Raw genomic sequence first — 26,830 nt, forward strand, 5'->3', positions numbered from 1 at the left:
GCATGTGAAACAATATGGCACTTTTTATTTTAAATGTTTTAAGCGATATGACACACGTATGGGGGGTGGGCACACACTGTCTATTACGCTTGAACTTTTTGCATTTTGAATTGTTCCAGAATTTAAAATAAATATAAAAGATATTTGAATGATAGTGACGTCTACATGATAATTCGTAAGCCAGCTAAGAAGGTTTAGCCCACCTTTGTTTTCTTGCAGGATAAATTTCTGTTTGGGGTTTGTTTGGTTTTTTTTAAACTTGCACTAACACTCTTTCACTTTCTCCCCAAGTCCAACCTGGCTCTTACCTAATTTTGACAAAATGCTTTTAAACTCCACTTGTTTTTGTAAAGTCCTAGTAAGGATTTCGTTAGATGTTATCAACACAGTGAGACCCAAAGAGCCAGGAGCATGCCTGAATCTACGTGTACGTGGGGTTCATCTCACATTCCTGCTGTGTTTCTTCAAACCTATTTGGAGTTCGGTATTCTCCTTAGGCTAAGTTTCACTAACATTAGATGTGGTAAAGAATCGTGAGTGTCCAAAATTTTTTCATGATAATCAAACCAATAACCTTTCTCAGTTCCCTTTTCCTGTAAATCTTCTTCTTTTTCATGCCATGTTAGAGTTTGTATTGTAGAATACTCCATTGCTACCACCTGGTAATACTTTGCTTGATGCTAATTCTACACTTAAGAAGTAATGTAAAAATGAAATAATAATTTTAATAGAACAGCATTTTCCACTTATTTATATTGAACCTTGAAGGTTTCCACCAAGCCGTTCTAGTTTTCTGAGTGATTGACAAACCACCGACTTTACATTGGTTACCATGATCGTTACTAATATTATTGCATGTTCTCATTTGGTCCAGAAAATATTGTCAGGGTCAGACCCTTCCTTTCCCACAGGCCATCTCTCTCCATTTCACCTTATTCTTTCCATGTCTGTATCATTTGGGAACAAGAGGATTTTGGTCCGTGGGCATTTTAAGTGCTCTTTCACAAATGAGATGGCATCACATAAGCTTCATTCGGGTTATCTCTAGTCTTTGCTGGACTCTGTGATCCCAATAAATAAGGTCCTTCTTTACGGATCAATTCCCTCCTATTTTCCACTGTGCATGATACCTGTCAATAAACATCCAGGAGATTTGCAGAATCCTGCCACGGTCTGATTTCTGAAGCCAACCATGCAGTGTGTAGCTTTTGAGAGTGCCATTCACGGGCCCCTAACATCAGGGTCCTGGTAATCTGTGGAACCTGATGCCAAGGGCTTGACGGGGCGTGGCTGCTGTTTTCACACCATAGTATGAACATGTCACTCTACTTGCCCGATTGGATTTCCCACTCATTACCTTATACCTATATGTAGATGACATACCCTGAAAAAAGAAAGTTTGTTGTATACAAACAGTCACATACAATGACTAATTATATGTCTCTGGGCTCAGCATTTGGGTCCCTGAGAGTAGTCTGTCCTGCATCTGCTCTGGGGCTACAAAACCTGGATTTAAATTGTCTCTGCCACCCATGAGAAAACTTTAGAAAGCCTAGTTAATCTCCTGAAGTCTCAGTTTATCCATCAGATAACACTTACACTGATTGGGTCCCTTTGGGGATTAAACGTGGTAGCATACGTAAAGCCCTTTGCAGCAGGCCTGCCGCGTGCTAAACCCTATACTAAACCCAGTAGAGTTCTCCTTCCATGGCTAAGAAGCCCAGCCACCCTAGCTACTTGCCAAACCCCAACATGCCCGGCCATGGGGACATCAGGAGGCCAGCAGCATCTGAAAGTCAATGGAATGTGAAAGCAGAGGAAGCCCTAGGCCTGGCCTCCCACACTAGGTGTCGTGGAACACTTTGGAGGAGCTTAATCTCACCTACAATTCGAGGATTCAGGATGACTGATCGGTCTCGTACTGCGTGTCGTCAAAAATATGACCTTGAGAAGTCATCCCCGGGTATTCGTCATCCTTTTGCACACTGAGATTTCAAGGTGATATATCTCTGGTTTGTGAACTCCATAGTAAACTTTATGGTGAGAAACGTCCGAGAAAAGTCTGATACTGAGTGTGAAGAGCCGATGCAGATTCACTGCCCAGGCATTTATTCTCAGACGTGCACCTGCGCGTTGGTTTTCTGAATGCTGCTTTGCCAGTGCCGTAGGCTTGGTCCTTGAATGGCGCCATCTTCCCTGTGATTGTTACCTCCCCTCCCCCTTCTCCTCCTTCCCCTCCTTTTCCTGCACCTGCTCCTATGACAGAACTCCCAAAATGATTATGGGTACCTGTAATTCCTTTTGCCCTAGTGGGTCATGCTTCCACACACACTTAGCCCAGGGATGAGGCTGGGGTAGGAATGGGTGGAATGAGGAGGGTGGGCAAGTTCCAAGGCAGTTTTAAGGCAATGGTGGAACTGACTTTTGGTAAGAAGAGTGGAAGGTGGGGTAGTGGGAGGTCCTCTCGTACCCGGGAAGCATCTCTGTGATAATTCTTAGTAGCGTCCTCTGGAGTTTAGAGAGAGTAATCTCTTTCTCTCTTCCTCTCTCTCTCTCTCCCCTACCCCATGCCCCTCCAGCATCTGCGAGTGCGTCCCTGCTTCAAGAACACACGTCTCCTCCTTTTATCTCCTGCTCCTAATTAGGGATTCTGTTTCGGACTGGAAGCAGCCTTGTGGCTGCACAAAACACAGAGAGCTCCCATGACAGTGTGTTTGATCCAAAACTACTAGGCAAAGAGATATTACAATATGCTTCACTATCCACAGTGATGTGGACAACACAGCAGAGACCAAGCTGCGTCTTCAGCTGCCTGGAATGATTTTCCACGAGCAATTTCTTTCTAATTTTGAGTCTCATGATTCAAGCTGGAAAGTCTTTTAGAAAAATGTATAAACGCAGTATCATATCCTTTCTTATTCCATTGCTTTAACATCATAATACTCTTCTGAAAGCGGTCATGATGTTCAAAGACCTCTAAACCAACTGACCTTGAATTAATCAAAAATACATGGGAAATAGAGTTAGTGTAACATTTGATTTTAGACGTCTGTCTAGTGACCACAATCATAAGAATTTCGCATTATAAGTGCAAAGAAATCTTTTGACAAAATAACATTCCTTGTCAGTATTTTCTCAGAAGAAATTAAAGTCACTATCATCTAACCATTCAGTGTAGGATTTTCTGAGAAGCTTGATTTTACTTACTGCTTCGGTTTTTGCTTCTTAATCATTTGATACAAATAGGCATGTCTAGTGTTACTCTACATTATTAAATGATATTTTAAATTTTATACTCACCATGGTGGAATAAATTGGAATCTCCTTGAATGGATTAACAAGCAGGAGGATGTCCCCAATAAAAGTCTGTTAAAAGGAAAGGATATAAATAGTTATTGGACCATATAAATAGCACCTTTAAAGTTAAAAATTATGTAATTTTTAAATCACTGAGCAAAATATAGAGGATAAGTCAAAATCACACTTTACCATTTTGTGAATTGTTTTAACTGTTTGTAAATAAATAGAAAATTCAAATAAAATTAAACCAATAGGCTTGTTCCATTGAACACATAACAAGTGAAATGACTGAATTCTAAGAATTTCTTAACTTAAAGGGGTCTTATAATCACCAGTTGAATAAAAACATACAAAATTAAAACACACGGCCAAATGGAGTGGAGGCGGTAAATGGGGTATGAATTCTATGTTGCTGCATAAGAATAATAATAAAATGTATAACAGAAAAGTTAGTAAAGCACAAAAAGCAAATAAAAATAATTTTAATTTAAAAAAAAGACAAGTAATGAGATGGCATAAAGAACAGATGGACCAAATAAAAATCAAATAATAAAATGTTAGATTTAAACCCAAATACATCAGTAATTATGTCAAATGTAAACTACTAACTAATTAAATGACAAAGATTATGAACTGGATTAAAATGCTAACTCAAATATAAAGACTAAGAAAACTTGAATGTTAAAGGATGAAGCAAGATACACATGCAAACGGTAATTACTGCAAGAAACGTGGTTTAGCAATATTCAATTCATAGAAAATAGACTTTAAGGTAGGAAGCAGTACCAGTGATAAAAAGGGACATTTCACAATAATAAAATGATAAATCAGGAAGATATAGCAATTCTAAAATTCTGAAAGACTGAAATCTAGCATAAAACTATAAGGAGAGAAACATGAACTCACAGTAATAGTGGAGAACCTTAACAATTTTTTCTTAGTAACTAATGGAACAAACAGACAAAATTTTGAAATAAATAATTACCAAGTTGACTAACTGACTTATCTAGAACACTATTACCAAGAACCGTACAACATACATTCTTTTAAGCTGAACACCGACCAGTTTCATTATATTCAAAGAGTTTGAGTCATGTAGAGTATGTTCTCTGATCATGGGAGAAATTACGATAGAAATTAATAATGGATACCTAGAAAATCACCAAACGTTTGGAACTTATACGTCTGCAAATAACCTATGAGCCAGAAAAGAAACCATAACGCAAATGAGAAAATATTTTGATTATGACATGTTATAAGATGTGAGACGCTACTAAAGGTATACTTGGTATGAAAATTATTGCCTGAAATGTATATGTTAGAAAAGAAGAAAGGCAGGTCATGATCTAAGTATCCATTTCAAGGAGCTCATCAAATTACATCAAATTAGGCAGAATGAAATAGCCAATATAAGAGCAGAAATTAAAGGAACAGTAAACAAATGCCAAGGAATAAAAAACAAAGGCCAAAAGGCAATCTTGAAAAATCTAATAAAAATATAGTACCTAACAAGATTGACTGAGGAAACAAGAGGAAATGCACCAACTACCAATATCCCAAATATGACATCACTACAGACACCACTGACATGGAAACAGACGAAGAGGATATTAGGAATCATATTTTAGTCACTAAGTTTGGATATTTAGAAGATGTGGACAGCAATCCACCATCTTACCAAAACAAACGTACCAAGTTATAGGAAATCTAACTAGTATTATTTTTTGTACAAGAAATTGAATCTATGTCTAAAACCTTTCCACAAAGAAAACTAAGAATTCACCAGTGAATTCTTCTCAGTGCTGATGTACAGATAAACAAATGTTATACAAATTATTCCAGGGCTTCCCTGGTGGCGCAGTAGTTGAGAATCTGCCTGCCAATGCAGGGGACACAGGTTCGAGCCCTGGTCTGGGAGGATCCCACATGCCACGGAGCAACTGGGCCCGTGAGCCACAACTACTGAGCCTGTGCGTCTGGAGCCTGTGCTCCGCAACAAGAGAGGCCACGATAGTGAGAGGCCCCCGCACCGCGATGAAGAGTGGCCCCCGCCTGCCACAACTAGAGAGAGCCCTCGCACAGAAACGAAGACCCAACACAGCAAAAATAACAAATTAATTAATTAACTCCTACCCCCAACATCTTCTTTAAAAAAAAAAAAAAAAAAAAATTATTCCAGAAAACAGCAAAGAGGGAACATGATTCACTTCATTTTAAGAGGCCTCAATAAACTGGATATTAAAAACCTAACTAGTACATTGAAAGAAAAGAAAATTATAGCTGGTCTCTCTCATTAAAAGACATGCTAAAATCTTGAGAAAAATGTTGACAAGTTGAATCCAATAAGACACTCAACAGATAATATATTTCAACCAAATATGCTTTATTCTAGTAATCCAAGGTTGGCTTCATATTAGAAAAATTAACCCTTGTAATTCATAATACTAAGGAGTCAAGAACTAAAGTTATAGGATCATCTCAATAAATGACAAAAACATTTAATAACATTCAATTCCCACTCTTGATTAAAAATAACTTTGAAAACTATTAATATAACGGAACTTTCTTAATCTATAAAAAGTGATTACACCTACGGCACAGCTACTGCTAACAACTTGCTTAATGATAAAACAGAGATTTTAATGATAAAACACAGATTTTAATAATAAAACAGCTTTACTCTGGGATCAGAAACAGGACAGGAATGTCAATTATTGTCACTGCCAGTCATCTTTTTATTAACAGCCCTATACCATGAAACAATGCAAGAAAAGAAAGTAAAGAAACTATCAAGATTTAAAAGAGACACATGAAAGTCGTCATTTGGAGACTACGTAGCAGTGTGTGCAGAAAAGCCAAAAGAATCTCCACGTAAGTTAATACTTACATATGGATATAGCAAGTTTGATGAATAAAATGTGCTTATAAAAAATCAAAATCGTATCTCTCTATATTAGCCATAAACAATTAGAAAACACAATTGCTTGTTATTTTCAATAAGAAAATAACATTTATTATAGCATCAAAACTTGAAAAATGCCTAAAATAGATCTAATGCAAACAGGCCTTCTATACCAATTGTTTTTTTAATGTTCCAGAAAAATTAAAGATGACCAAAGGACGGATAGTAACGTTCCATGAAACAAAAAATCCAACATTGGAAAAATCTCAATTATTCTCATCTAATCTGTACATTCAAAGCAATACCAATGAAAATCCAATGGAAACTGATAAGTGGACCTGAAAATATGTATGAATGTCCAAGAGTCATTAGCCAAGACACTGTGAAGAACAAAGTCAGAGGACTTTCTATACATCAAGATTTATTATACAGCTATAATGATTAAGATATTTTAGCACTGATTTACAGACAGACTAACAGATCCATACAACAGAAGACCAATTTCAGAGAGACTCACTCCCCATGGCAAGCTTGTTTATAACAAAGGTCTCACTGCAATGCGTGGGGGGAATCCACATGCGAAAATATTCATCTTGACCCTCCTCTTTTACCACTGTGAAATCATTTCCACACTGGTAATGCACCTGAAATGTTAAAGTTAAAACAGCCAAACTACAAGAAGGAAATATAAGAAAATATTTTCAGGACCAAGGCCAAAATTCTTTAAGCAGGACACGAAAAGTACTAACCCTAAAGAACTTTGTAAAAACTGCAAATTTCTCTTTATCTAAAGACACTTTAGAAGACTAAAATGCAAGCCACAAACTGGGAGAAAATGTTTGCAATAAATATATATCTATATCTATACATACCAGACAAAGAAAGGATATCCTGAATATTTAAGAAACGCCTAGACATCAAGGAGAAAATGTAAAACAACCCATTTATTTTTAAATGGCAATATAATTTGGAGACACTTCACAAGATAATCAAATCAGCAACAGACACCTATCACTCAACATCATTAGTTATGTGGAATTAATTTTAAAAACCTCAGCTAAAGCTGGACTTGTAACAGGCCTGGAGGGGGTGATTTTCACACCCCTACCATGCATCCTTAATTACCCCAAACAGGAAGAGCCCTACATCTATCTATAACAGAAAGATGTCACTATTTCACTGACCAACAGAAAGAAAAAAACATCTTTCAGCCTGAGGACAGCCTAGCCCATCAGAGACTGGAGCAGCCCAACCAATGAGAAGCCTCCATGCTCTGGACTTCATGCTTCCTCCAATGGATCATTTAGTTATTACAGCCCCTCCCAAACCCTCTCTTTTCCCTATAAAAGCAAGCTCCCCTTCCTTGTTTTCGGGATTTGCCTGTGGTCTGCCATAGTTGGCACAACCCGAATTTCAATTCCTCTCCTCTTCCTGAATAAACTTGCTTTTGCTGGTAAAATAACTGGCTATTATATTATTAAAGTTGACAGTTATCAGGGAAATGTAAGTTAAAACCAAAATGAAGTACCACTGCACAACTGCCAGAATGGCTACTTTTTTTTTTTTTAATTAATAATACAAATAATACTGATAACATCCAGTGTTGGTCATGATGTGGAAACCGAGACGTCTGTATTGGGCATGTAGCCACTTTGAGATACTATTTGGCTGTATCTCCTGAAGCTGAACACACCTGATGATGCTGGCACTGTAGTCCTAGGTGAGCGCCTCACAAAAGACGTGAGGCTGTGTGTTACTCCAAGAGCTACTTAATATGTGCCCCCCAAAAGGCATAGCATGATTTATAACAGTATTATTCATAGTAACCAAAAAGTGGAAACAACTCAAAGGTTCCTCAATTGTAGAGTAAATAAATAAAAGAGGATATGTTCATACAGTAGCTTATTGTACAGTAGCTTACTTACAGGGATACAAGCAAGTAATTGCTGCTACAAGCAACACTGCAGGTGAGTATCAGAGACGTAATGGTGATGGAAGATGACAGACACAAACAAGAATATACTGGATGATTCCTTTTATACAAAATTAAAAGAAATTCAAAACTAATCCATAAGCGTATATGCCAGAAACTTCTGTAATGATTACAGTAAACTGGGGAAGAAGCTTCTTACCCTCCTTTTCTTTATGAAGCTGCTGGTTACATAGGTGTGTTCACCAAATAAAAACTTAGGAAGCAGTACTTTAATGAGCTGTGCATTATTCTCTTTATATGTCAGAATGCATGACAGCATTCACTTAAAAGAAGGATTGGCCAGTATTTTATAGCCAAGTAAAGGAGGAAGGAAATAAAAGTGAAATAATTGACCCAAAGGGGAACCTTATTAGTGAAGTATCTGAAAATTAGTCTTAAATTCCAGAGAAGAAAAATGAAGATAGAAAGTAGATTGAGGAAGAATTGAGAAATCTGTTAATTAAGAAAGATGAGGAACATTAAAATAAAATAAAAATACCCTAAAATGCATTTTTTATAATTTTGGGGGGGCCTAAATACTGAAGGAATTCGGGACTATCTGAAAATATATTTTGTGATAAAAATAGTTTATAAAACTATTACTTGAATGTTAATAATGTTATTTATACTGTGCACTTCCTGGTGAGTGAGTATCACATTACCTGCAATTCACTTTCTGTTTGATGGTTCGGGAACTTCCTGCTCCTACAGACCGGAGGGAAACTTCCCAATCTGATATCCAAATGGGATGCTATACACTCAGTTAAAAGAGCAACTTGCAGATTGTTCCGAAAGATCATCTTATATAACAAATCAGACTATAGGACTATAGCAAAAAGAGATGAAAACCCTGGTTAAACAGTTAATTCAGCTGAAATGTTTTCTCTTGGGCGCTGATGGGCCCAGATAGCAGCAGCAGAGGTGGTATGCTGTCTGCATTTTGAAGGTAGGGCTGACGAGATTGGCAGGAAAATCGCATGTGGGGTATGTAAGAAAAAGAAGCACCAATACTCTTCCAGTCATTTTGGCCTGAAAACTGAAAGAAAGACGTTGTCATTAACGGAGATGGGAGGGGCATGTTGGGATCGGACAACCAAATTTGAATATTTTAACGTTGAAACATCTACTAAACTAGTGCTTTTGTATTTGTGGGGAGGGAACACTTTTATTTCCAATTCATTGTGGACTAATACTTCCGCAAAACATAATAAAAAATTCCTGGAAAAATGAAATTGAAAAAGACAAAGACATACAAAAAGCAAGGCTTGATTCTTATGAGATTCAACAGACAGAAATTAAACCATAAAATTGCTATAAGAGTTTCTAAAAGCTTACTCTGAGGGCAGACTGGTAATAAAAAGTTCACATATCCAGTGGTCCAGAGAATACACTGTGAGAATCACCTATTACTATTCAATCAATAACGTTTAAATTGCTTGTCTATCCATTAAAGGCAAATTCAAATACCATAACTTGGAGCACTCATTACAAAATTGATCCTAGGTAGTTCAGCTCTTCAATATTTCAGGTGTACAGAAGAGGAAATCATGCCTCACACAGTGAAAAGTTTATATCCTCAAAAAGAAAACCACAGGCCCAAAATAGAGTCCCGTATGCTAGGCCAGGCTAACCGACAGGGGCGTAATACCTAACCTAACTGAAGCTGCCACCTCCCCCAGAAATGTGGTCTTGACCAGACAGTCAGGAATTTTCTGTTTGGTACCAGTAAGGTAATATGTCACATGCCCCTCTCCATTCCCCAAAAGGTGATGAGGTAATCGCTACATAGACCCCTCTGTTCCCCACAGGTAGTTACCTAAGCCTGAAGCAATATTTTTTATGACTTCCTTATCTTGCCTTTAAAACCCTTCCCTTTCTGTGGCCCCCCGGAGCTCCCCTCTGCTAGCTAGACGGGGTGTTGCCCAATTCATGAATCATTCAATAAAGCCAATTAGATCACTAAAATTTACTCAGTTGAATTTTGTTTTTTAATAGTATTTTATATGAACTTTAGCAAAGCAGGGAACCCTAATTCTGATTATCCAGGTAGAGAGAGAAACCCAGTAGAGTTAGCAAAGAGAGTCTACGAAGGTGGTCTCTCTGTGTGGGGTTTGTGACATGACTCGGATAAACAGGTGGGAAGTAGTTGTCATTTCAGATGAGGAAGTGCAAGACCAGCAGGGGTCCCGTTCCCCCTGAGCTCAGAGTCTGGCATGGCAGCAAGATGCTAATCAAACCACCACCGAGGTTTATAATCACAAGAGGTGAGAAGTGTGCGACAGAAAGATGGTCCACAGTGACTTAATCTGGAAGTTCTGGGAAGGTTTACTTAAAGACTGAAGAAGTATTGAGTGGGAGTTTATAAAACTGTGTACTATGTGGAGGTAGAAAGAGAACTTTATGGAAAAAAAGACAGTCTAAGGGGAATCCCTGATGCAGGAAGGCGGGCAGTGACCAGTGACTAGGAATCATCAATGATAGTGTTTAGGGACCAGATCGTGCATACGGCTTGTGGCTGTCCTTGCAAGAAAAATGACAAGCCTCAGAAAAGTTTTAAGACTGGGAGTTTCGAGATTACATTTGTTCTTTACGAAAATGACTTTACGAAAATGAAAAGTTCATTATGAACTTTCCTCTAGAAAGTCAGGAGACTATTGGAGAAAAGATGACGAGGATGGTGCCCGCTGGGATGCAGAGTAGTAGGTCTTGGGAGATAAAAAGCCACTTGAAAAGCATGAAAGAAATAAGAGAAATCGAAACTATTCAAGCAGTGGTCTGCTGATAATGTGATCAAGAAGTTAAAATGAAGAAGAATCAACACGATGCTGGAAAAGGAGAGACAAGAGAACAAAAACAACACGAAAGGAACAGGGCAGTAACAGACCAAACTAATCAGGCTTCACCGCTTTCTGCCGATGACTCCATTCCATTAATTTCGACAGAGGTATTTAATTTTAAGTGCGCTTACAGTGGCGGGCAATTTATCCCATCATTAAGACACTGCGTTGAATGTTCATGGGTTAATCAGCGCCTGGCAATTTATTACTTGTAAAGAAATCTCTGATTTCACATCTACATGAAGATTACTTCATCACTTTCTCAGCAGAGTAGGAAAAACAACGGGTGTTATCAAAAAGGGACAGCGCACATATGCAGAGTCGGATGTCTCTAGGCATTCGGATTGAATCGCTCTGAGATGCATTTAACAAACTCAATGAGAGAGAGAGACACTGAGAGTGTATAGCGTCAAAGCTGACATACGTATTGGAAGAAATAACACGTATAAACCAGAAGAGAACCGCAGCAAATCAATTCTCCGTGCTGTTTGCCATCTAAGTCATACATTTGTATGCTATTATCAGAGATGTGTATATAAATTATTTACTAGACAAAGACACTTCCTGATAATTTAGAAGAACAACAGTTTTTCTTTCATGCAAATAGAGAAGCATCCCTCACGCACACTTAGCTTTTCCTCTTAGGCTTCGTTCTCCAGATCTAGGAGGCTGAGTTAAAGCAGATGAAAGAACCAGCATTTTTATAAGTGATCTGCAGATCCTGCTGGTTCTAGCAAGATCTTCTTCTCCAGCAAACATGACAAGAGGAGAGTTGTCTACCCTCAGGGCTCCAACTTTCTCTTAACAACACTGAAATGTGAATCTTGGCAGAAACTGCCTTCTAACTGAATCAGAAGAATTGACCCAAACTCTGAGAAATCCACCTTAAGCTTTCAGCATGACCAGAAGTAACAATGAGCCCCTTCCTTGTAGTATTTGCAGCACTGACGGGTGAAAATACGCAGCAAGACAAAAGCAGTGCGAAAGGCAATTTCAAGGGCACTTACATAGATCTGATTGTTCCCAAAGCGCTTCTGAATTTCGTAAAGCAGGCTGCTGTCGGTAAGCTGGCTGAGCGTTGCCAGGTCATCGTTCGGAGCGGGAGGTATCAGCTTGACCTGGGGGAAGAATAGGTAAGATCAATCCTAATTGCTTTCCAATCAACTGTCTTCACAGTTGTTTGTTCCGTTTTCAATTACATGTCAAAAGTTTACAGACCACATGAATTCGAAACTGTTATTAAAAGATGAAATGGTTCACTTGTAAGGAACAAAAAATTCAACAGTCACAGAAATGTATTCAGGTGAGACTCTCTGTTCTATACCCACCAGCCAGGGCACACACTCATACACGCACCTACACACACAACCTGCATGTGACCCCACGTCCCTCCAATCATGAAGTCTGATTTAGACAGCTCTGAACTGTGCTGAGTCTTTTTTAAGACCAGCTGTTGAAAAGCTCACGTTTTTCAGTGTTTCCAAAGCTAAAGGAAAACTCCTATCACGAAACTGGAACGGGAGGAAAGCAATGTGCCTGGACTTCAGTTTCTGAATACATGGAGGGAGGCACTGGAACTTAAAAGTAGCCTCTAGAATTCTGGCTTGTGAATCTTCTTCTGTTCTACATTACTCCTAAGTTTCAGGTAGTGTGAATTAAGATGATTCTGTCAGAAGGAAAGACACTGCTTTCCTACTCCATTTTATATTGAGTGACAGAGTTGAAAAACTGGACAATATTTCCCCAAAAAAAGGTAAATCTGAAATATTTAAATTAAATAAAAATCTATTATTTACAAGTCAGAAATGGGCAATGTTCAGTTTTATTTATATAGACAAAGGTCTCTCGCAAGTTGGCATACGTATTGAACTCCCAAAGCAATCATAAAAAGGAGAAAAACCAAGAGCAGGAATTTTTTTTCCTTCAGAAGGAACGATTTGCGCTAAGATAATAAAATTCCTAGTATATCCACAGCTCTCAGGAGCTCAAGGCAAATTTCTGCATGCACGTTAAAAAAAAAAGCAGGAGATAGCACTAACAGAAGTTTCATGTTTGTTCCAACAAGGCTAAAAGAGCTATTGCGGCATATCTTTGGAATTCTTGAGGGTTTTCATCTCCAGTCACAGCTGCTACACGGGTTAGAGAAAGTACTACTAGGCTGACAGTAAAAATGTGAAGACTTCCCAGCCTGCTTGTAGTAACCAAACGTGAAAATACAGTGTTAGGGTAGATCAAGGGAAGAATTCCTTGTAGTTAGCATAACAGATTCCAAAATGATCAGGAATGAAGCTTTGATAATCAGTCTTAAGCAAGGGGCACATTCTTTCTAAAGATTCCTAAAGCACTGTGACAGCTGATAATATGTCTGTGAATATTTTTATGTTAGAGTTGTAGACTCAGTCGTGTATGCTACCAGTGTCGCCCAAACAATTATGACAACAGTCAAAACAGAGACGGGATAAATATGTAAAAAACAAAAACAAAAACAAAACTTAACATCTCCGCTAGGACTGATCATTATGGTTCTTATGAAGATATACAAATATCCATATATATACATACATTTCTCTCTATATATGTATACATTTCCAAAAATAGAAATCTGAAACACAAAACAGACATAATTCAGAATAGAAAGTCAGGAAGAAATTAGAGAAACACTTTGAGAAATGTTTCAAGACCCAAAAGGAATTTACACCTTGGAAATACTCTGAATTCACTGATTCCTCGTCTCCACTTGCCAACACCGCTTTCAGTGCTGTCAAATTTCCTGTTTTGTTCTGTTGTGTTTGGTTGTGTTTTCTCTCTCTAGGACATAAGTAGTATATGTCCAGGAACCAGAAATTCAGTGGGCAGACAGAAGGTCTGACAATTGGGATAAGAGCAAGAAGATTCTGGGGAAAGGCTGTTTGCAGGAAAGAAAGAAGTAGGTATGAAAGAAGAGGAAAGAAGAAATTAGAAAAGAACGAGCTGACCGGGATGGTCCTACAGGGAAAGGGGTGATGATCTGACAAAATATTAAGCTTCCCGGGCTTCCCTGGTGGTGCAGTGGTTGAGAGTCCGCCTGCCGATGCAGGGGACACGGGTTCGTGCCCCGGTCCGGGAAGATCCCACATGCCGCGGAGCGGCTGAGCCCGTGAGCCATGGCCGCTGCGCCTGCGCGTCCGGAGCCTGTGCTCCTCAACGGGAGAGGCCACAACAGTGAGAGGCCCGCGTACCGCAAAAATATATATATATATTAAGCTTCCCAAAGCTGAAGCCCATCACTGTGCCTGCACAGCACCTTGTTCTTACCTGCTTTGCATTCTATGAGATGTTTCTTAGAGAGTGCAATATATCAGGTCCTTTGTTTGCTGAGAATTTACACTTTTGTGTACCTGGATGCTGGTATGTCCGAGGACTACAGAAAGAGAACCATCACCTGTCTTCAAAATCCCTATATGCACATGCAGCCATGGAACACACACTTTCTCTCCTGTGCACAGAACTGTCACAGGGCAGCAGGGCTCTGGGAAATGAACCCGGAGCTTGCTGTCGTGTCTCCAAAGAGCACTGGATACAGCAGAAAAGAAACACTTGTGACTCTAGGCAATTTGTTTAACTTTCTTGAGTTTGAGTTTGGTCGGTTTAAATTTGAAACTTGAGAGTCAGTTAACTAGCAAAAGTGAATTATAACTTGCCCACAGTAGAATTTTGGGGATTAATGGGCAGAAGACATTAAACAGACATTTCTCCAAAGAAGACATACAGATGGCCAAGAAGCACATGAAAAGCTGCGCAACATCACTAATTATTAGAGAAATGCAAATCAAAACTACAATGAGGTACCACCTCACACCAGTCAGAATGGGAATCATCAGAAAATCTACAAACAACAAATGCGGGAGAGGGTGTGGAGAAAAGGGAACCGTCTTGCACTGTTGGTGGGAATGTAAATTGATACGGCCACTATGGAAAACGGTATGGAGGTTCCTTAAAAAACTAAAAATAGAAATACCATATGACCCAGCAATCCCACTACTGGCCATATACCCAGAGAAAACCATAATTCAAAAAGAGTCATGCACCCCAATGTTCACTGCAGCTCTATTTACAATAGCCAGGTCACGGAAGCAACCTCAATGCCCATCGACAGATGAACGGATAAAGAAGGTGTGGTACATATATAAATGGAATATTACTCAGCCATAAAAAGGAACGAAATTGGGTCATTTGTAGAGACATGGATGGATCTAGAGCCTGTCATACAGAGTGAAGTAAGTCAGAAGGAGAAAAACAAATATCGTATATTACTGCCTATATGTGGAACCTAGAAAAGTGGTACAGATTAACCGGTTTGCAGGGCAGAGATAGAGACACAGATGTAGAGAACAAACATGGACACCAAGGGGGGAAAGCGTTGGGGGGCAGGTAGTGGTGGATGAATTGGGAGATTGGGATTGACATGTATACACTAATATGTATAAAATAGATAACTAATAAGAACGTGCTGTGTAAAAAATAAATAAAATTCAAAAAAAGATATTATAGGTGAAAGCATTTGTAAGCTCTGAAAGGATTATTTTATATTATTTTTTTAAAATAATCTATACTTACATTGAAAAAAAGAAAACCCAGTGTCGACTGGAATTACATGAATTAAGAGCAGATAAATTAGTGGATAGAGGATTCAACCACCATGGCAAAACCTTACAGTCAGTCAATATAAATAACAGTAATAAAAACAATAAATATGTCTTGCTGAGTTTTTGTTTGTTCTTGGTAATTGTGCTGTCACCTTATAGCCTTAGTCTTTTGTCATCTTCAAAACAACCAAATAAGGTAAGTACTATGTTCCCATCTTACAGATGGGGCTTAGTGAGATTAAGGGGCTTCTAGAGTCACAGAGCTCCAGAAGCAGACCTGAGCCAGAGCAAATCTGCCTGACTCCATCCTCCTGTCTCTTTACTCCCAGGAAAACATGCCTTCGCTAAATGGGATAAAAATTTGACCTGAATTTTAAGCTGGAACCAAATTTAAATAAATATACTGTGAAAGAAAGGAGAGAGGGAGGAAGGGAAAGAAGAAGTTAAGCAGTTAGGAAATCAGGAAGAGAACGGAAGAGGAGAGGGGAGAGGAGGAATGGGCCGGAAGACAGAACAAAAGGTGAAGAGAAGGAAGAATGTCGCACATTTTTAAGCATCTTAAGAAAAATTCTACATTCTCAGAGATGTTATAAAGCGAATGTGGATTTTGGTGACTATCAGAACCAAAAAAAGTTTAAATCAAGTCCTGAATATTCATGTATGGAGTTACCATTTGATAAGGCCTACATTTTCTAAAAATCTGAAAGGAGAGATGCTGTGGGTTTTGTTTCAACTTGAATTCTACACAATGAGTTTCTCTTTAAAATGTGAATGGGAACTTTATTGCTTTGACAAGGCTTTTCTAAAGCCCTCCTGTGAAGTGTGAGTGAGGACAGCCCTGCCGAGAATCCAAGCACCTCACGACCAAGAACGAATGACGGCATGATGCACACAGTGGGAGATGCGAGTGAATATTACACAGATAATATATGCTCATGAAACCTGAATACTAGCCTCTCCTTGTTTAATACCAGATCAACAGAACATGATTACAGCTGCTTTTAATGTCTAGGATACAGTTATAAAGAGCTTACATTAAAAACTGAAAAGTCATTCAGCAAGGATTACACTTGACGGTATGCTGTGAATGTCCTCTCATTTTTTGAAAGATATTATTTTTCAGAGTTATTTTAGATTCACAGCAAAATTGAGAGGAAGGTACAGAAATTTCCCATATACCCCTGGCCCCACTCATGCATAGCCTTCCTGGTTTTCAACATCCCTCGCCAGGGTGGTACCTGTGTTACCACTGGCGAGCCTACGCTGACACATCATCATCTAAAGCCCACAGTTTGCATCAGGGTCACTCTTGGTGTTGTACGTTCCATGGATTTGGACGGATGTATAATAGCACATACCTACCCCCACGGTGTCATACAGAGTAGTCTCACTGCCCTAAAAACTCCCTGTGCTCCACCTATTTATTCCCCTGCCCCGACCCCTGGTAACCTCTAATATTTTTACTATCTCCATGGTTCTGCCTTTTCCAGAATGTCAAATAATAGAATCATATAGTATGTAGCCTTTTCAGATTGGACTCTTTCACTTAATAATACGTATTTAAGTCTACAGAAAGTTCATAGGACCTTTAAAAAAGTTAAGAAAAAGCTTGGCCTTAAATTTCACCTAACACTCAATTGCCTACCACTATGGACTGAATTGTGTCCCCCCAAATTCATATGTTGAGGCTCTAACCAGCTTGTGACACTGTTTGGAGATGGGGCCTTTAGGAAGTTATAAAGATTGAATGAGGTCATAAGGGTGGGGCCCTGATCCTACAGGATTAGTGTCCTTATAAAAGACACCAGATAGGTTGTTTTTTCTCTCTGTCTGCCACGTGAAGAGAAAGAAGCCATCTGCAAGGCAGGAAGAAGACATTCACCAGAAACTGAATCAGCCAGAGCCTTGATCTTTGACTTCCAGTCTCCAGAACTGTGAGAAAATAATCTCTGTTGTTCAAGCCACCCAGTTTGTGGTATTTTGTTACAGCAGCCTGAGCTGATGAGTATACCTACTAAAATTTAAAAGTATTTCAAAATTACAAAAATAATTTGTTATTTGAAAATAACAAAAAATAATGAAATTTAAATTTTGAAAAGAGAACCTTTAGAAAACCTCAATAAATTGTCCTTAAAACATTCAAAATTAGACACAGTGAAACAAAACATTTTCAGGGATTACTGTGATATTCAGAAAATTACTCTGCCATTTATAAAACATGAAACATATAAAACTCGTTTATTTCTGTGGGAATGATAGCAAAAAATACATTAATTTCTAAAGCTCCTCAAAGTGATCTCTGATCATCTGGACACTGGGGCACACAGGCACACACACACAAAACACCACCACAGTTGCTTTTAAGGATAAGTGACTCAGTGACTGGTTTGTCCTTCTTGTTACGTAAAATGTTTGATATTTGTAAGAAACAGAAAACTATCTACATAAAAATCAAAATGATGACTAATGACATAAGCGGAAATATTCAGGAATTAACGTATTGGCTGAACTTCCGTTCCTGGTAAATCAAGACTATAAAATTCAAATCCTTGTAAAAACACATAGCAGTTAAGTTTGTTAATGGTCAGTATAATACCATAACAATTGATATATGGCAATTTCAAACCAAATATTAACATTTGCACTCATTAATTTTTATTTGAATTGAAATTAGTAGGTGTTTGTTTTTGAAAAGTTGGACTTTAAGGCATGATGTAATAGGATGCAACACTAGCAGACCTGCAATAAGGGTGTAGTTACCTGATCAGGTTTGGTGGGGCCATTCACGGTGGTATTTTCGGGAGTACTGTCCTGAGATTGTCCCTTGCACAGACCTTTTGTTGCATCTTTGAACATAATGTCTTTTTCCAGCATACTGTCTTGCTTGGCAATTGGCAATGCCAGGGGGCTGCTGGAGGAAAAAATCAATGCTATGATTAGTCTTCTAACATTGCCATATCGATCAAAAATTACCATGACTGGACAGCTGATTATAGAAAGTTGTTTAATTCAGATAAGAAACAGTGTCAACACTGCAGGTAGAATCAATGAGAAATCTGTAAACTTTTCTATTAGCTCCAGATCTCGTTCAATTTCACCTTTAAAAGAAAAAATATATTCATTTCAACCTGAGAAGAAAATGTTTATGAATGGATATATGACTTAACAGACAAATCAATGAGCAATTGAAAAGCTAAGGTGGAAATGCATGATTGAACTAAACAAAATATTTAAATGTGAATGAATGCAAACAAGTGAAGGCAAAATTCTACAATTAAGTAAAATACTGTTCATACAGGATTTTAATATGTTATAGAATCATGGACAATAGTTAAGAGTTTGTGAAGAAATGATAATAGGGGAATTAAAAACAAACGACGTGCTTAAGGACTGCAATGTTACAAATAGTAAGTTTTATTACTCCTTTACAGCTCAGGCTAGGCAAAAAAATAAAATAAAACCTACTTCATTTTTTGTTCTTCCATAGACACTGTTGCCAAAAGAAAGGCAAGTTCATAAAAAATAAACACAATCCGAATGTTTAATTTGTATTGTAACACTTTAGTACAGTAAAATTTAAAAACGTACTTTCCTAAATGTGACCATAAAGCAGAAATACATACATATTTAATCAAGTGCAACATATAGAAACATAATTATTTCATGTATCTTACAATAGTAGTTGTGATTCTAATTAAAGCTTAATGCATTTTGTTGTTTTTTTAAAATTTCAGTTTTATGGAGGTATTTACAAATAGTAAAATTCACTCTGTAGATGTACAGTTGCATGAGTTTTGTCTACATACACATAATTATATATAGTTGGTTATATATATGTATACACATTTGTGTAACCCACATAATCAGCAACACATAGAATTTTTGTCACTCCCGAATGGCTCTTTGTGCGTTCCCTTTGAAGTCAATTATTTCCCCTAACCCCCTGCCCCTTGTAACCATGGCTACTTATTTCTTTCACTATAGTTTTGCTTTTTCTAAAATGTCATGTGAAAGAAATCACAGAGCATGTAGCCTTTTGTTCCTGGCTTCCTTTACTTAACATGTTTTTAAGATTCATTCATGCTTCTGCATGTATCAAGTTTGTCATTGTTTATCACTGGGTAGTGTCTTCCTGTGGGATGCACTGCACTTTGGCTGCCCATTCACCAAACGTTTGGGTTTGTCCAGTTTTTGTCAATTGTGAATGGAGCTTCTATACACATTCACGCACAGGTGTTTGTGGTGACGTATGACATATGCTTTCATTTATCTTGGCTGTGTACCTAGGAGAGACTCCAAACTTTCCTCGGGGTCTGAACCATTCATTGGTGCTTCCCCCATGCGTGGGCTGGAGTCCTACTTGCTTCACATCCTTGACAGAACTTGTCTTTTTTGTTGTTTTTTTAATCCATTCCAGTGGGTGTGTTAGTGGCTTCTCCCTGTGGCTTTTATTTGCATTTCAGTGTGGTTATTGACACAAGAATCCCTTCTTTGGTAAAGTGTAAGTTCAAATCTCCTTTTTTTTTACTGGATTCTTTGGTGTCATATTATTGAGTTTATATATTTTGGATTCAAGTCCTTTATCAGATACACATGTGGCAAATATTTTCTCTTGGTATGTATCTTGTCTTTTTATTTTTTTAACAGTAAGTTTCAAGGAATATTTTTTCTCTTATGGTTTGTGCCTCTTGTATCTTATCTAAAAATTATTTCCCAAACCCAAGGTCAGTAGGGTTTTCTCCTAGGTTTTATTCCAGAAATGTTATAGTTTTATGCTTCACACTTAGGTCTACAATTCATTATGAGTGGCTTTTTTTATATGGCGCTGTATATGGGTCGAGTTTCATTATTTCTTCGTATTGCTGTCCAAATGTTCCAGCATCAGTTTTGAAAAGAACATCTGTCCCCATCCAATTACCTGGACACCTTTATTGAAAATCAACTGACCATATATGTGCAGGCCTACTTTAGGACACTCCAGTGTATTCCACTGATATAATAGCCTATTCTTACACCAACATTACATTTTCTTGAGTAATGTACTTTCAGAGTAAGAGTTGAAATCAGGCAATGTGAGTCCTCCAACTTTGTTTTCTTTTTCAAAATTATTGAGGCCATTTGAGGTTTAGCATTTTCATATATATTTTAGAATCTATTTGTCAGTTTTTATAAAAATTTCTGGAATTTTGATTAGCCTTGTGTTCAAAATATAAGTTAATTTGGGGAGAGTTTACCTAATAACAATGTCAAATTTTGTCATCCATAAACATAGTATATTTCTCCATTTATTTTGATCTTCATTAACTTTCTCATCAGTTATTTTGTAGTTTTCAGCATTAAAATCTTGCAAATAATTTGTTAGATGTATTCTGATATACTGCATGTTTTATGCCACTACCAATGTATTTTTATTTCAATCTCTGGCTGTTAGTCTATAGGAATAAAAATGGTTGTTTTAGATTAACCCTGATGGGGAAGAAGGGAATAATTTGAAGGACTTCCTTCAGTAACCACAAGCCTCATTCACTGCTCTGCAGCCCATCTCTGTGCCACCTGCCAGCCGTGCTGGAGTCTAGGAAAATGGGAATAAAGACAGACTAACAAACGGGCTGAGCTAGGTCCAGGTCTGAGGCAAAATCGGGAATAGCTGAAGAACACGTTTACAGAAACGTGAGGTCAGTTTAGTTCCTCTGAACTCTGCATGACGATGTTTTGTAGTCAGTGACGGTATTTTCAAGTAGGCAACAGGGCTGGGGATCATATATTAAAAAGAGACGGCATGGTATAGTAGAGCTGCAACAAGCATACATTTTTGAGTCAGAAAAGCTACGAAGTTTGATGCGTGGCTCGGCCACCTCGGGCTGGTTACATAACCATTCTGTAAAAGCAACTGAAAAACAGGCCTGGAGTGACAGGTTACCAACATAATGCGCATCAAGGGCTTAGCTCAACGACCCTGGTAATAAGCAGGCAACAGTATTAGCTTAAGTTTCTGGGGATCTACTTACAAGCTAACAGGTTAGCCTATTACTCTTGTATGGACAGACGCAGAAGACGAGAGGTGCTGGGATAACAGACGTAGGACTTACTGCTCACGGCAGACAGAATCCACGCTGCCCGTGTGCACCAGTTCTCCTTGCCCCCTGTGCCATGGGGGGCGGGAGCGGGCAACACAGATGGACCTAAGTGGATGGCTACACTTCGTGCATCGTTGTCGTGTTGTAGGAGAGAAAGCTGGGCAAGAAGCAAGAACTCTTTGAGCAAGCGGCACACTGTGCCCAGCAGAAGAGAAGCCAGGGCCTCGGCGCTGCGGTCTCCTCCAGGCATCCAGCAGCTGGTATGACTAACTGCATGTGCCCTGCAGAGTGACCAACTGGGCAAGAAGGTGGAGGCGGCTCACGGCCCACGGTGGGCGTCCCTCCCAATGCTATATTATTCATTTTAAAAATTCACTACAGGGCTTCTCTGGTGGCGCAGTGGTTGAGAGTCCGCCTGCCGATGCAGGGGACGCGGGTTCGTGCCCCGGTCCGGGAGGATCCCACGTGCCGCGGAGCAGCTGGGTGCATGAGCCATGGCCGCTGAGCCTGCGCGTCCGGAGCCTGTGCTCCGCAACGGGAGAGGCCACAGCGGTGAGAGGCCCGCGTACCGCAAAAAAAATAAATAAATAAAAATTCACTATATAAAGGGAATGCTTAAAAATGCTCACATCCAGATCTGCTTGAATACCATCAAGTGATAAGGTCTTTACAACCTTCAAAGAGGCTGTATTTCTTCCCTGAGCAACACTGGAACAAGGCCTCTCTACTCGCCCTTCTACTCATCGCACCTGGAGCTCCAGCAACATGCCTTGTGCCTCTTCGACGTGAGAGCCCTTCCGCTATTTGAAGACAGTTGCGGTTCTCTGATATTTACTATAATTTGAGTAAAACACTTGCAAATCACTTTAATAATTAGATGGCACTGAATGTATGACCATCTCTGTTCTAAGTACTACACACACATTAACTCTTTAACAACAATACCATAAGGTATACATTATATTTATGCCCATTCCATAGATGAGTAAACTGAGGGCCAGAGAGGAGAACATGCTCTGGACACACAGTGAGCAGCAGCGAAGCTGGGACTTGAGCTTCAGAGTCTGTGTTCTCAACCACCGCATCACGCTGCCTACATCTAAAAGTCCACCCTCACACCTACCGGAATATTTCCTTCCTTATCTCCCCTTAGACCGACCGTCTCCCTTTTCTGCATTGCCAAGAAATTAAAAAGCAAACAACAACAATAACAAAAAAACTAAAGAGAGGTTTTGCAAATTCTGAATCTTCTGAGTGTACAGCAATTAATAAAGCAGTAGTTAGATTAGTCAAGGTAAAAACCAGAAAGATAGCTTATAAAATAAGTAAAATCTACTATAAAGGATTTCTAAAAGGAAGAACTGGTGAGTCTACTAAAACAGCTGAAATACTCCTTTTGTATCCCAAACCTAATCGCAGTGTTAATAGCAGGCTCCTTGAAAGATACACTTGAAAAGAAGATTGGTCCAGGAATACAGTGACCTCATTCGAAGTCAGTTTTGTTTTGTTTTCTTTTTTGCGGTGCGCGGGCCTCTCACCGCTGTGGCCTCTCCCGCTGCGGAGCACAGGCTCCGGACGCGCAGGCTCAGCGGCCATGGCTCACGGGCCCAGCCGCTCCGCGGCACGCGGGATCTTCCCGGACCGGGGCACGAACCCGTGTCCCCTGCATCGGCAGGCGGACTCTCAACCACTGTGCCACCAGGGAAGCCCCTAAGTCAGTTTTTACCTCAATTTGGCTACTACCTGACCTTCTAAGAACTTCAAAATCTCCCCACAGTTCCACCTTTGCTAAGTGCGGAAACTAGAATATCTGAATGCATTTCAAGTCCTACAGTTCTACGATGCTAACACATAATCTCTCTTTACATGCTTTTTCACCTGCATTTTAAAAAACCATGTACACTCGCTAATGTCATAGGTTATACCCTCTAGGATCTACTACTAACAATAAGTGCAAGCAGCTCGTTACAAATACTCTCATTCATATGGAACAATTTTTCTTTAGGTTTCTATTCTAATTTTTACATGAAACACGTTTCATCCAAAATCATTGTGATTAACAATAGCATTCATATGTTAACTTCTATATATTTAAATTATCACTGATTATCCATTTGTAGAATATAAACATGTATTAAAATGCTATTCTTCTAGAAAAAGGAATAATCTTAAAGGAATCATTGGTATTTTAATAATCATTAAAACTTTATCAATTATGGCAAAATATTTATGGTATAAGATTAATTTTTTTTAAAGTTGTAATTATATAGAAAGAAGAAGAGTTCAACTTAATAAACAAGAAGAAACATATACAGGATACAAAGAAATATGCCCAATGAATAGACAGTAGTTGCACCAAAAAGGTGGACTAATGCGGAAGGAGGACTAATCTTAACTGAACTTTAGACAAGCTTCTCTCCACGCTACAGCCCTGACCTCTCCCTTCTTAGAGAACTTACTTTAAAGAACTTACAGTTATAAATTGTTTTCTCCGCCCCTTTGAGATGTAAGCCCCTCCCAGGCTTACAACCCGGGGATTCTCTCTCCAGGACCTGAGAGCCACCCTTTTGAGAAGCAATCACCATGAAAGATGGAGCGCTTGTCTCCCAGTCTCTGTGGGAGGCCAGGAGCCTAACTTCCATAAACACCAGTGAGCAAACTCAGGCCTCATCACTCTGACCAACCCCTGGATGATTTCCTTCAGCAGTTTTCCTCTAAGCCCAGCGCTGACAAGCTTTCTGGCCTTTAGTTTCAGGGAGTTGATTGAGCTCAGTATTTCTTCCCTACTGCTATATTCTTGAATAAAGTCTTTCCTGTATCTTTAACTTTTCTGGTGCAATTTTTCTTCGACACTAATGAGAGATTATTTTCATGCTTCTAGATGTTATTCTGCACTTTCCACACTTTCTTCAAGGAAGAAAATATTCTGATTATTAGAAAAGTAATTATTAGGGCTAGACATTTATCAGCAAGAGAGAAAAAAACAGGATTGAATAGTGTATTTTCTAAAAGAGGGCTTTTGGTAAGGCAGGCTCCATATACATAAAGAAAATGAAAGAGCTATGAAATCTAAAGGGTACTTTAGATTAATGCAGGTGAGATAATTTTAACTTGATGAGGAAGAAATTAGATGGACTATACCAGCAGACACCCGATTTCTAAACTCCACTGAATTTATTCAAGACTTACTTATTTCTATAAACATAAAAAGCATTTCATGCAGAGCAAATGTGCCTGTAGGAACTAGGATTTTATTTCTGAAAATCGAAACAGGAACATAATAAAACTAATGAAGGCGACAGTTATGGCCCATTATAACTAAAGCAATTTTAGAAAACTAAAGAAAACAAATAAAATTGACTATATTGAGATATATTAGGCCAATCAGGAAAAAAATTTAATAGAAACAAATGTGAAGAAATGGCATATGTGACTCAGTTATTTTGGTGGTTAAAGTAATGGACCAAATAGATAGTTCTCAATTTTAATCCTAGGAACATAGGTACATAAATTATTTATTAAAGGGAATTGCAGTTTCTCTGCATCAATAAAATAAAATAATGATCCAAAGATTGACGTTGAATGAAACGGTTCTTAGAGAGTTTTGAATTAATTGCTATCTTTGGCCCCCTAAGAGAAGATACTTACAATTTAAAAAACCATTTTGGTGAACTATTACTTGTCTTTAAAGCATAAATAAAAATTTCAACGTGTCGCTTGTGGTTGGATTGGAAATTATATTGTTTTTAAGACATCTCATTCATCTTAGTAGTTTTCAACAGATATTTGCAAAGAAATTTTTAAAAATCTCTAAATTAAGTTTAATCCAGAAGCTCTATGCATTACGAAGGGAGTCTCTAAATATGTCAAGAGTTACATTTGCTAGAAGTGACTCGCTAGCATGCAATTATTTTGCTGAATAGGTATATAATGAATGATACTTATATGAAATAACGTTATCATTTATTTAAATCAAAGAGATGTTTAATGATATACTGCATTTTTCAGACATTTTTAATAAGTAAATTTGATATCATTTGATAAAACTTACTTAAGTTGGCAGCACAAAAGCACCATAATACACACACACACACACACACACACACACTCACACACACACACACACTCACACTCAGTCTATAATATAAGAGAAGAAAATAATGAGGGTACGCGGCAGTGGATGGAACAAGCCACCTTAAAAGGTAGTGCGTGCTCATCAATGGAGCTGTTTCCAATGTAGAAAAGAAATAGAAATGGAATGTCTACCCTTTCCCTCCACCTTCACCCAAAGAGAGTCTACTTCTCAACCAATATTGGAAGGCTGTCTAATTGCCCAACAATGTTTGAGGGACAGTGTGAATGGTTTAAACTGAAACTAGGTTAAACAATTCTCAACGTCTCATTATGTCCCTATATTCTGACATTTCTCTCTGTCCCCTACTAGACTATAGAATCCCTTCCTAAGCGTAAATTCTTAGGGAATTGACTGACAGCTTTAGCAAAACTTCGTAGCTACATTCTTCAGATTTTTAGCAATGTAGTCATAATATTTGATTAGGAAACAGGTTGGATGTCTTGTAGAATTTATTACTAAAAGAAAGAATTTTACATATATCAAATGAGGTTTTAGATGCAAAAGCCCTTTATACTCTAAAGGGCAATATGAATTAGCAGTGTTGAAATAACTGTCCATTTAATTACTTTCTTTAAAATATTAATCTGAAATGAAAGCACACAAGAAATTTTATCCCAGTGTTCCCTGATTCTACATAAGTAGAGTATAAATTGCCAATTAGGACACTTTTAAGCTGAAAGAGAGCTTTATTGATAGTTATGCTAGGTAAATAGGCATTCACTAGTACTGGACCAAACCAGGACATTTGGTCACTCTATCCATCTTCCTACATCAGAAGTTATAGGAAACTTCTGATAGTGTTGGATTAGAAAGTTGTTAAGGTCATAAAAAGCCACAGGGAACATTAAGACACACTGGAGAGTCAGACTATTATCATTACTACAATTTTTCTGAGTGGGGCATGGGACCCCAAGTAAGGCACCCCAAGGGTATAATAGCTATGGTATCAGGCAGTATTGCATTAGGCTGCATCAGTCTGAAA

General features: G+C 38.4%; 1 protein-coding gene across 2 annotated transcripts in view; it reads right to left on the reverse strand.

The window, feature by feature from the left end:
• MYO16 (myosin XVI) overlaps window positions 1-26,830 on the reverse strand; it is a 531,143-nt gene that overhangs the window by 258,787 nt on the left and 245,526 nt on the right. For both annotated transcript variants that reach the window (XM_029210034.1, XM_029210033.1), the window contains exons 10-12: window positions 18,397-18,547; window positions 12,019-12,129; window positions 3,301-3,366 (exon numbers count right to left, since the gene is read on the reverse strand). In XM_029210034.1, coding sequence (XP_029065867.1) covers window positions 3,301-3,366; window positions 12,019-12,129; window positions 18,397-18,547 — 328 coding nt within the window. The remainder of the gene's footprint in view (window positions 1-3,300; window positions 3,367-12,018; window positions 12,130-18,396; window positions 18,548-26,830) is intronic.

Source organism: Monodon monoceros, unplaced genomic scaffold (genome assembly GCF_005190385.1).
Source record: "Monodon monoceros isolate NGI ecotype Baffin Bay Population unplaced genomic scaffold, NGI_Narwhal_1 Super_Scaffold_8, whole genome shotgun sequence".
Lineage (NCBI taxonomy): Eukaryota > Metazoa > Chordata > Mammalia > Artiodactyla > Monodontidae > Monodon > Monodon monoceros.